The sequence below is a fragment of the Lipotes vexillifer genome, unplaced genomic scaffold, assembly GCF_000442215.2.
Source record: "Lipotes vexillifer unplaced genomic scaffold, Lipotes_vexillifer_v1.1 scaffold91, whole genome shotgun sequence".
NCBI classification, from domain to species: domain Eukaryota; kingdom Metazoa; phylum Chordata; class Mammalia; order Artiodactyla; family Lipotidae; genus Lipotes; species Lipotes vexillifer.
In genome coordinates, this window is record NW_006777583.1 from 639,230 (window position 1) to 651,840 (window position 12,611).

Here is a 12,611-nt window from a genome sequence, read left to right on the forward strand (position 1 = left end):
AGAGAATTTCTCAGTCATCTTTTTTCAAATTCTTCAACATGCAAATGGACAGCGTTTTTTAAATTTCACTCAAAAGGTCAAATAACCTAGTTAGCACAATGAGGTAGTTATTAGTGCAGACTCTGAAACCAAACTGCCTATGTTAAGTCTGATGTACCATTTACTAACTCAATTTCCTTGGACAAATAAATGCTTAGTACCTCAGTTTTCTCATCTGTCAAGTGGGGATAATATGAATATCTACAATGTAGTCTTGTTGTAACGATTAATAAGTTAGGTGATGAATGTTACATGCCTAGAATAGTGCCTCACACATAGTAAGTGTTAATATTAATTATTATTATCCTGTTACCCATCAGGACAAAATGTGTCTCAAAATCATAATTTCAACAGGGATCAGGCAGAAATTCTGTGTGTTTAATTAATTTTTATCACCTTCCCTCATAGTTTTCCAGTTCAAAATTGTCTGTTCTAGGTATATGCTGCAAAGCCTTTTTTCCAATAACAATTTACTTAGGCACCTGAGTATATTCAAACCTGCCTACAGCTCAGCACCACTGAGAGGTGTATTAGTCGGCTCGGGCTGCCATAACAAAGTACCATAGACTGGAGGTCTTAAACAACAGAAATTTATTTTCTCACTGTTTTGGAGGCTGGGATGTCTAAGATTAAGGTGCCGTCTGATTGTGTATATGGTGAGGGCTCTCTTCCTGGCTTTGGGATGGCTGCTTCTCACTGTGCCCTACACAGTGGAGAGTGAGCTCTCTTATGTCTTTCTTACAAGGACACTAATTCCATCATATCAGGGCCCCACCATCGTGACCTCATTTAATTACCTCCTTGTAGGCTCTGCCTCCAAATACAGTTACATTTGGGGGTTATGGTTTCAAACATATGAATTTTGAGGCTTGAGGGGTAGAGTTCAGTCCATAGCAGTAAGGTGCATAGGATGGTCCTCCACGAAGGCAATGCTACAGGTCAGACACTTTGAGTTTCAACCAGATATTAAATGCACAGTTGGTATTTATAAGCAGATACAGAAATTCCTATTCAAACCAAAACACCAAAACTCAACACTTCCATCAGTGGCCAGAGTCCTCACTCTAGAATTAATAGACATCTGACTCTATGAAAAGTGTGTCTGACAAAAAACCTTAAAATGAAAAAGGTACATGCTAAGTAGCCATCTATTCATCTAAATGCTTCAGGTTCTGCTCCTACATCAAATAAGATCGCCAGGAAATTATCTTCATGGAAGTTATTACTTCAGTTTCCTATAACATTGCCTTCACAAAACTATGATTTAAGAGTTTCTTTATATTAAGGGCTTTATATAAAAATGGTCTATAAGAACACTGATTCATTCATGTAAAGGCTATTGTTACCATTCTTAAGTGTTTTTCAGTTTTTCATTTATATCTTTATACGTAAATAAAATAGGATTCCCCAGGATACAAAGTGTACATAGGTCTAAGTGTTAGAAAAAAACCCTTCCTCACTGAGGTCTCTCTCATTATAACAATATTAATTACATTAGCAACCATAATATCTATTAATATTTATTGGACATTTACTATTCATGAGACACTATGTCAAGTGTGTATGTTTCCATAGTTTTTTCTCACAAAAAGTCCCATGATATGAATAGTATTTTTATCTTAATTATCAGGTAAAGAAATCAAGTCAGCAAGATTAAATAATTTAACCTAGGATTTTGAGATACAAAATACAAATCTGTGTGACTCCAGAACTGGTTCTTTCAGTCTAAATGAAAAATTTACTTACTTGAAGGGTAGAATTATGAGGAAAAAAAATTATTTTCAATTAAATAAAGAAGCACTTCAGTTTCTTTGTGTCACTTTCCAAAAAGATGGACCTATCCTCTCCAGTAATCACACTGACAAGGCCTGCACATATGACACTACTTTTGAAACCATCTATTTTCAGTGGTCTGATAGAAGTGGTGATCATTATCAATGATCAGGCATACAGGACAACTCGGACAAAGTCATTTTCTGTGTGTGGGAAAATCAACCAGTGATGCTACAAAGAATCAAGTTAGGGCTTCCCTGGTGGCGCAGTGGTTGAGAGTCCGCCTGCCGATGCAGGGGACACGGGTTCGTGCTCCAGTCTGGGAAGATCCCACATGCCGCAGATTGGCTGGGCCCGTGAGCCATGGCCACTGAGCCTGTGCGTCTGGAGCCTGTGCTCCACAATGGGAGAGGCCACAACAGTGAGAGGCCCGCGTATCGCAAAAAAACAATCAAGTTATAATGAATCACATCAACAAAAATTTTAAGCCCTATCATTTGGTGAAATATTTGACTATGCATGTGTATAGTCATGTAAAGTAATGGCTTTTCATGGACAGGAAGGCCAAAAATCCTGTATGAACGTGAAGAAGAGACCAAAAGCTTATGTCCAGTAGAGGTACCTTCTCTGATTCTGACAGAGATGAAGAAAATTGCAGAATTTTCTCACACTCTTGAGACATCTTTAGCAAAACAATCATCAGATAATCAACTTACTTTAAACATTCTCCACAAGAAATCACAATGATGCTTTACGTATTGAGAGTTTCAAAATACTCAGAATTATTAATGAGGCAAATGCCACTAGCATTATTTATGGCTTGTACAAGAATCTAATGTCAAAGAAAATGTATTGACTTTTGACTGTAGAGGAAACAACTTTGATACGTCTCTCCTCTTTACTGCAGATCAAATCTTTAAAGGTATTCCACAGCTAGAAACATCAATTTTCCCACTTGGGTTGAGAAAACATTGATAAAATACTGTTTAACTATTTCATTGCTAAGTTCAAGTATAAGCATAAGAAAAACATCAGGGAAAGCATCCATGGGATAGGTAGGGTGGGAGGGAGACGCAAGAGGGAGGGGATATGGGGATATATGTATACATATAGCTGATTCAGTTTGCTATACAGCAGAAACTAACACAACATTGTAAAGCAATTATACTCCAGTAAAGATGTTAAAAATAAATAAAGTCTTCAGGAGAAGATAAGAAACTTCAAAGAAAGATCAACAATGAGCAAATAAATGCACTGAAATCATCAACTGGCTGGAAAAAAAAAATCAGACTGTTGAGAAGGAATAAATATTCGAGTGTCCACAGAAACATGAAACCCTATCATTGTGAGGTTTAACCAGAGCTCAGGGGTCATGGCCAGAGGGAGGCCAAGAGGCTTCTAGGAGGAAAGATCCTCCACATGGAGGATAATCTTCTGGACCCATCACTGAAGAAAGCAGTCTTCTTTCTGTCTTCTTTCAGAAAGAACTAATTCTACACAGCTAGGCCAAAAAACTGAAGGCCCCCAATTTTTACATGAATCTGTTTAGTGGCAGGTTAAAAATCATATGTTGAGCTGCTATACAGGAAGACTTCTGACCATTCTGAATACTTTAAAAAGTGTGAAAAGCAAGAGAAGCAAATACTTCTTCACTTTATCAAAACTATAAACATGGGAGAAATATAATTTATCTGCTGACTAAAAATCTGTTTAAAATTGGCACTAATAAAAAAATAAACATAATCTTCTTGAAAAGTGGGCAAAGGTCAAGCAAATTGCACTTCGAAATGATAAGTTCCAATCTATTGTTTAAACCAAAACAATATTGAAAGTAATTTTAAAATAGCAAGCAAGTTTTTGAGAATGAAATTAATATCTGCTACTAAAGTCTTACTATTTAAAATTATATTCAAGCATAATTTATCCCAAATCAGTGAATTACAGTTCTAAGGAAAGGCAATATCTTGCCTCCTTCCACACTTTCAAATAATCTTGCTATCACGTTTGAAATTCAGTGATTTGTTTAACTACATAATAACTCCACTGTGTGCTAAATAATATGCTAGATACTGGGTTAATACAAATATAATTCAGACATGATTCTCCAATCTCAATTATCTCATAACCTAATGGAAGTGAGAGTCATATACATAAGAGACTATAATAACAAGATAGATTACATGATATTCATAAAGAAGAGTTCTAGTTAACCTTAAAGGACACACTTGAATTAATATTGTCCCTATAGTACCCTTTTCAAAACAAAAGTATTTTATTCTAATAGTCCCCCCATAAACAATAGTAGGAAAATGACCTTTAGTCTTGAGACACAATATACTATAATATCTGAGTGATTAAAGAGAAATGCTCTTGGGCTGTGGGGAGAACAAGAGAAACAGTAGATGAAAATGGAGACAATGGATGAGAAGGCCTTATGAGGAAAAGAATAAAACAAACTTTATATCCATTCCATAAGTTTTCCTAAGGTCATCTCTTGTTTCCAAAGAATATAATCTGAATCATATATCAATCAACTCGAGTTTACATTTCAGTTGTTTTTAAATTATTGATCAAAAATTTCCATGTTATAAAATAGACTTCCCAAATTTGTAGGAAGTCCTAGTGAATTTAAAATTACCTCCCACTTCAAAATGTTAACTTATTGTAAAATGCTTATTATTATATACAGACAGGGACATCTTAAAAATATTTCTTATCAAGTTGAAAAATAATTTACTTACAATTATCTGACATTTTTGAAGAGAAATATTCCAAAAGACCTAAAATACTTGTTTCCCTCAATTCTGGCATTTCTTCTGATTTGTCCATGGGTAAAATATCTTTTTGTGAACTTTTACAGTCGCAGAAACCAATTAAAGCAGTTTTTTGCAAATCAGAATTGGCCGCATACAAGCAGGTTTCTGCAAGAATTGTTATGCATATGTAGACTACATTCCAGGCCCAGGAAAGATCATCAACCTTGCAGCTTTCTTCCTAAAATGAGTAAATAGCTATTAGACAATCAAAGTACGCTCTGCCGTAATGAAGAACTATATACCGTACTTATAAGAAATGTCTCCAAATTTTATAGAGTTGTTAAAAGATCATAATCAACTAATATTTCTAAAATGCACTCATTAAAAACAAGCTTTCCATGGGTAGATTGCATAAAACCAAGTTCAAGGAATAAAAAATAAAAATAGCTAAAAAGTATATACAGAACATCAACTTTTCAATTTCCTTAGTAGTCAATGGAACATAAATTAACCCAATGAGATACTATTTTCCATTTTATATTGTAAAAGAATCTTTTTTTTATATAGCTCAATTCTTGTGTGTGCACTCATACATTTTTTCATAGGAAAGCAAGAAAGTTATGTCTTCTGGAGAGGAATCTGGACAACCATCCTGAGAACGTTAAAAGAAAGTTCATAGTCTATCACTCAGTAATTTAATTTTATAAATCTATTCTAAAGAAATAGTCATAAATACAGATAAAGATTTTTGGATGAGAATACCAGTTCAACATTATTTGTAATTAACTGTGAATAATGTAATTAACTGTGAATTAGAAATAAATTCAAAGCTCAACAACAACAGAGAAATGGTTATCTTATCCTCACTAAAATGTAAATCTTAATAATATGTAACGACAACAAAAAATTTTTTAAATAGGAAACTAAACCATATATGACTATATGATCTGAAGTTTGTTAATAAAATTAAAAATCCCTCTTGTGTGAGTTCATGTCTGCATGTGAGTATAACCTATTTCTGGATCTCTGTCTATATCTATATCTATGTATACTGGGATATATGGTAAATATGCATTTACCTTTACATTTAATTAAAATTATTATTACAAAGTCATGCTCATTATAAATCCTAAATGATATAGTTAAAATAGTGACAAAAGTAGAATTTGTTTCAATTTAAGTCTTTTTGCACACCTAAATTAACAATATACTATTACCTGATTCTGAACAGACATAATGCTTAAAAGAAAATCTCTCATTAGGTCCATGAAAGCTTTCAGACAGGCTATGTGTAATTTGGCAGCCTCCCCAAGGACCAACAAAGCCAGTGCTGAATCCAGCCTGGAAATTTTATGAACAAAACAACAAAGACTTTCATTTTAAATAATAATAAATATTTTTTTAATGAAAAAGGTAACAGGCCAGAAGAAATGACTATCCTGGATTTCTAGATACATTTATTTTCAACAAAGACTAGTATTGTTTGCCACTAGTTATGATAAAAGTTTATAGGAAATGGCCACATCGGGCAAGATGTTGAGTTCACAGTAGTGTTCTGACAAAACTCTGAGAGTAATAAATATTACAAATGATCACATATCTTCACAGATCCTGTATAACAAGCAATCAAGGCCTCTGGTTCTAGAGTGTCCCCCAAATCTCACAATAGGTTTTGATTTTTAAACTTTTACAACTGATTCCAAGGGATGAATTTCAAGAGAGTGTTTTCTTCGCAAAAGAGAGAATAAAAAAAGGTCTTCCTAAATACTCTAAAAGTGCAGTGTTATTTGATTTTTACAAAAAGTGCGATTTCTCAGAATAAAATTTATATTGCATGTTAAATGGAAAACTGTCAAGATTCAAAATATTATATAACTGGGAAATCATATAAGAATTTGTTAGCCATAACAAAGAATTTGTTAGCTATATATGTTAGCCATATAGTCTAACAGTTTCAGGAAATTATACATTTAATGCTATTGTTACCCAATTGAAAGAGACATAGTTTGAAAGGTAGCTAATAATAATGCAAATAAAAAATTGCCTCTGCCTAGAGCTACATATCGCCTTGATTTATAAGCCATTAATCAGTTAAAAAGGTAATATATTCTACGATTATATTTGAATTTCACTACTGTGATATTACAGGTGAGTCAAGTTCATGATCATTTTCAAAAGGAAACACCTCTAACCATGGAAATAAAGACAATTCTTTATATTTGAATGGAGTTTTACAGATCTCAATGTGCTTTCACACAAATACCTCCTTTGATCTGAACCACAATTTTTGACACATTCAAGAACTTTTTAAAATCTTTTTTTTTTTAATATTAGAAAATTGAGACTTAAATAGATCTGGGAGATTTGTCCAAGTTCATGTTTTAAGCTAGGTTAACTAATAACTGAAGTCTTCTCCCACCTATGGGTATTTCCTGTTTTTCAATTTTGCTTTTCTAAGCCATTATCTAAGTACATTAATATTTAACCTTAGTATTACAATGTTGCCTATTGCCCACCTAATATCATTTGCCTCCTTCCTTTGAAACTAAACCTCAATTTTGTTCAAAATGGCAGAGTGCTCAGTTAATGTTGCTTCCTCAAGATGGAAACATTCTACATCTGGACTGGGACAGTGATTACACAGGTGTACACATTTGTCAAAGGTCATAGATCTGTATACATAAAATGTTTGAATTTTATTATATGTAAATTATAACACAAGAAACTTAACTTTAAAAAATGACTCCCCGGGGCTTCCCTGGTGGCGCAGTGGTTGAGAGTCCGCCTGCCGATGCAGGGGACACGGGTTCGTGCCCCAGTCCGGGAAGATCCCACATGCTGTGGAGCAGCTGAGCCTGTGAGCCATGGCCGCTGAGCCTGCGCGTCCAGAGCCTGTGCTCTGCAACGGGAGAGGCCTCAACAGTGAGAGGCCCGTGTACCGCAAAAAAAAAAAAAAGAATGGAATAAAAGGAAGCTAGAAGAAGCCTGGATCTTGAGGATTCCCTTAAGCATCTGCATCAGTAATGCACTGCTTGTTATGTGCAATAAATAAAGCCCTATTTGGTATGCAATTGCAGTCAGGTTACTATTACATTCAGAAGAACTAAAGCCTAGCTGATACATTTAAACATATTTACAAGCATGAAATTTAGAGTTGAAAAATCAGAGATGGAATCTTAGCTCTGCCACTAACTAGATATACGGAAAAGGGCAATGTTCATACCTTAGCTGAATCTTAATCTACTCATCTATAAAGTAAATATAGCAAAACCTCAGACACTATGAGATTTAAATGAAATACTCTATATAAAATGACTGGGTTCAAAAGGCTGAACTGAACTGAATTACAAAAATACTATTATTTCAAAGTCAGTAACTTTTTTTTTTTTTTTAATCTATGATGACTGAAGGGAAAGGTCTAGATGCTTTTCAAGATGAACAAAGGTGAGTCCTTCCCCAGAATATTCATTGCAGAGGTTTCATGATAAGGTAAAGGAGAGGACAGTCTCAGAGTTCACAAAACTTCTTTCCCATGAATATACCTCATAGTCATAAGGTTTTGTTTCTTCTGTTCCTCTTTAAGTCTGGAAAACTGTAGCTAACCTAGAGCACTTTCACTAAAATACAGATTGAAGAATTTCCATCAGTGTCAGCCACCTATGGTAGAAAAATGCTTCACCAGAAACTCTGTTTCAACCAATGCTGCTGACTGCAAAATTTTCTATAAGGGAAAATGCCTTTGACAAAAATAGAATAAAAGCACCAATACTTATAAATTGAAGTTTGTTAAAAATCAAAACTGAAAATCAATGCATGTAAAAAGAAGTTTTCAAATTGAATTAGGTTAGTAATTTAAATACAGTGTTAGCTTCTTTGTGAACTCACTGCAGTACACCAAGTCTCAATTACCAGTACATTGACTTACTTTTACAATGCCATGAAATTAAACCTATACGTATAAAGTAATTTATATATATAATAGATGTCCCCCAATTATGTAAATAAACTGAGGCAGAGGTTTACTGGCTTGTCTAAAATAATATAGTTACTTGATTTATTTTACTTTGTGGCTTTGCTTTTTAATTTTTTTCCTCTTTAAAATTTTTACTGGAGCATAGTTGACGTACAATGTTGTGTCAGCTTTTATTTATTTATTTTTATTAATTTTTATTGGAGTATGGTTGCTTTACAATGTTGTGTTAGCCTCCACTGCACAACAAAATGAATCAGCCATACACATACAGATATCCCCTCCCTTTTAGACTTCCCTCCCATTTAGGTTACCACAGTGCATTGGGTAGAGTTCCCTGTGCTATACAGTATGTTCCCATCAGTTGTCTATTTTATACATAGTATCAATAATGTATAATGTGCAAATCCCAGTCTCCTAATTCCTCCCACCCCACCCCCTTCCCCTTGGTATCCACACATTTGTTCTCTACATCTGTATCTCTATTTCTGCTTTGCAAACAAGATCATCTATACCATTTTTCTTGATTCCACATATATGCATTATTATACGATATTCGCTTTTCTCTTTCTGACTTACTTCACTCTGTATGACACTCTCTAGGTCCATCCATGTCTCTACAAATGACCCAATTTCATTCCTTTTTATGGCTGAGTAATATTCCATTGTATATATGTACCACAACTTCTTTATCCATTCCTCTGTCAATGGACATTTAGGTTGCTTCCATGTCCTGGCTACTGTAAATAGTGATGCTATGAACATTGAGGTGCATGTGTTTTTTTGAATTATGGTCTTCTCTGGGTATATGCCCAGGAGTGGGACTGTTGGATGATATGGTAGTTCTACTTGTAGTTTTTTTTAGGAACCTCCACAATGTTTTCCATAGTGGCTGTATCAATTTACATTCCTATGAACAATATATCACTTGCATTCTTATACACTAACAACAAAAGGGCAGAAAGCGAAATTAAGGAAACAATCCCACTTACCATTGCAACAAAAAGAATAAAATACCTAGGAATAAACCTACCTAAGGAGGTAAAAGACCTGTACTCAGAAAACTATAAGACACTGATGAAAGAAATCGAAGATGACAAAAAATGGATGGAGAGATACACCATGTTCTTGGATTGGAAGAATCAATATTGTGAAAATGACTATACTACCCAAAGCAATCTACAGATTCAATGCAATCCCTATCAAATTACCGATGGCATTTTTTACAGAATTAGAACAAAAATACTTAAAATTTGCATGGAGACAGAAAAGATCCCCAACAGCCAAAGCAATCTTGAGAAAGAAAAACGGAGCTGGAGGAATCAGGCTCCCTGACTTCAGACTATACTACAAAGCTACAGTAACCAAGGCAATATGGTACTGGTACAAAAACAGAAATATAGATCAATGGAACAGGATAGAAAGCCCAGAGATAAAACCTATGCTCCTATGGTCAACTAATCTATGACAAAGGAGGCAAAAATATATAATGGAGAAAAGACAGCCTCTTCAATAAGTGGTCTGGGAAAACTGGACAGCTTCATGTAAAAGAATGAAATTAGAACACTCCCTAACACCACACACAAAAATAAACTCAAAATGGGTTAAAGACCTAAGTGTAAGACCAGACACTATAAAACTCTTAGAGGAAAACATAGGCAGAACACTCTGACATAAAGCACAGCACCATCTTTTTTGAGCCACCTCCTAGAGTAATGAAAATAAAAACAAAAATAAACAAATGGGACCTAATGAAACTTAAAAGCTTTTGCACAGCAAAGGAAACCATAAACAAGACGAAAAGACAACCCTCAGAATGGGAGAAAATATTGCAAATGAAGTAACTGACAAAGGATTAACCTCCAAAATATACAAGGAGCTAATATAGCTCAACATCAAAAAAATCAAACAACCCAATCCAAAAATGGGCAGAACACCTAAATGGACATTTCTCCAAAGAAGACATACAGATTGCCGACAAACACATGAAAAGATGCTCAACATCACTAATCGTTAGAGAAATGCAAATCAAAACTACAATGAGGCATCACCTCACACCAGTAAGAAGGGCCATCATCAAAATATCTACAAACAATAAATGCTGGAGAGGGTGTGGAGAAAAGGGAACAATGTTGTGTTAGCTTTTAAAATTAATGTGAATCACTGCACACAGCTAAACAGTACCAGACCTGGACTGGACTTCAGCTATCCTGGCTGTGGTCCAGCGTTCCTTCTCTACTTACATAAATGAACTAACATATAATAACCAGAGGCTTCATAAAAAGATATCTGTCTGCACACCACCTTATAAAACGGTTAGAAACATCAGCATTCAGAACAGTTTTCCTAGGTTCTCCTTACTCCTCTATGTCTGTTTCCTCTATGACCAAATTATTATTTTAAAAGATAGAATTAAAATGTCTCCAAGTTGCAACTCTTACATAGGGTTACTTGAAACTTTCAATAGATATTTTGGAAAACACTGACAATGTCAAAAATCCACACAATCCTGGAGACTGAGAATGAAACAGATGTCACTATCTTACAGGGAATTTCCTGTAAGATATAAAGCATAGAATTGATAGAGCTGGATTAAGAACAGCAAGAAGGAGTAGCCACATGCCACTTCAAGAAACACAGCAGCCTTGTTTCCCAAAAGAAGGTTAAAAGAAAAAAAGTAAAGAAAAAATTATCTCTACTGTCTACCATGTTTTTCATAGAAATAAGTAAAGCCAATCCTTAACTTTGAGGTACTGAATTTTTAAGGAGCCGGAGTATTATCTCTGTGCTTTTTATCCTCATCTCTCCATACTTATTCAGAGATAGCAACTTCCAGATAACAAAAGGATAGAAAACAGTGCTCGTGGGGATATGTGTGTAGGAAAAGGGGCCACAGGGTGGGGAGGAGGAGTGCTGTAATGGGAATGCTGGAGTGCATTTTCTCCTCACAAGTTAAATAGAAAAGAATAGGGAGAATGCAGGAAGTTCCCTATGATACTGCATGTGGAGTGTTGTAGCTTTTAACCTCTGTAATGTATGCTATGAACACAAACCTCTTATTTTAAAAACGACAAGTTTAACTGTTGGTGGGAATGTAAATTGATACAGCCACTGTGGAGAACAGTATGGAGGTTCCTTAAAAAACTACAAATAGAACTACCATATGACCCAGCAATCCCACTACTAGGCATATACCCTGAGAAAACCATAATTCAAAAAGAATCATGTACCAAAATGTTCATTGCAGCTCTATTTACAATAGCCCAGAGATGGAAACAACCTAAGTGTCCATCATCAGATGAATGGATAAAGAAGATGTGGCACATATATACAATGGAATATTACTCAGCCATAAAAAGAAACGAAATTGAACTATTTGTAATGAGGTGGATAGACCTAGAGCCTGTCATACAGAGTGAAGTAAGTCAGAAAGAGAGAGCCAAATACCATATGCTAACACATATATATGGAATTTAAGGAAAAAAATGTCATGAAGAACCTAGGGGTGAAACAGGAATAAAGACACAGACTTACTAGAGAATGGACTTGAGGATATGGGGAGCGGGAAGGGTAAACTGTGACAAAACGAGAGAGAGGCATGGACATATATACATTACCAAACGTAAGGTAGATAGCTAGTGGGAAGCAGCCACATAGCACAGGGAGATCAGCTCGGTGCTTTGTGACCACCTGGAGGGGTGGGATAGGGAGGGTGGGAGGGAGGGAGACACAAGCGGGAGGAGATATGGGAACATATGTGTATGTATAGCTGATTCATTTTGTTGTGAAGCTGAAACTAACATACCATTGTAAAGCAATTATACTCCAATAAAGATGTTAAAAAATTTTAAAAATTAAAAATAAAAATAATAAAAAAATAAAAATAAAATAAATAAAAATGACAAGTTTATATAAATTTTCCCTAGTTCTGAGATAAGTAAAATAGAAAATGGAGGAGAGGGTCCTACATGAGATGAATTAAAAATATATTATAGGGGCCTCCCTGGTGGTGCAGTGATTGAGAGTCCGCCTGCCGATGCAGGGGACGTGGGTTCGTGCCCTGGTCTGGGAAG

The 12,611-nt window shown here is 35.0% G+C and overlaps 1 protein-coding gene across 1 annotated transcript in view; it reads right to left on the bottom strand.

Annotated features, from left to right (window-relative positions):
• Positions 1-12,611, bottom strand: part of TMEM232 (transmembrane protein 232) — a 259,927-nt gene that overhangs the window by 214,684 nt on the left and 32,632 nt on the right. The window contains 2 exon segments of the mRNA XM_007451224.1: positions 4,554-4,806; positions 5,786-5,909. Coding sequence (XP_007451286.1) covers positions 4,554-4,806; positions 5,786-5,909 — 377 coding nt within the window.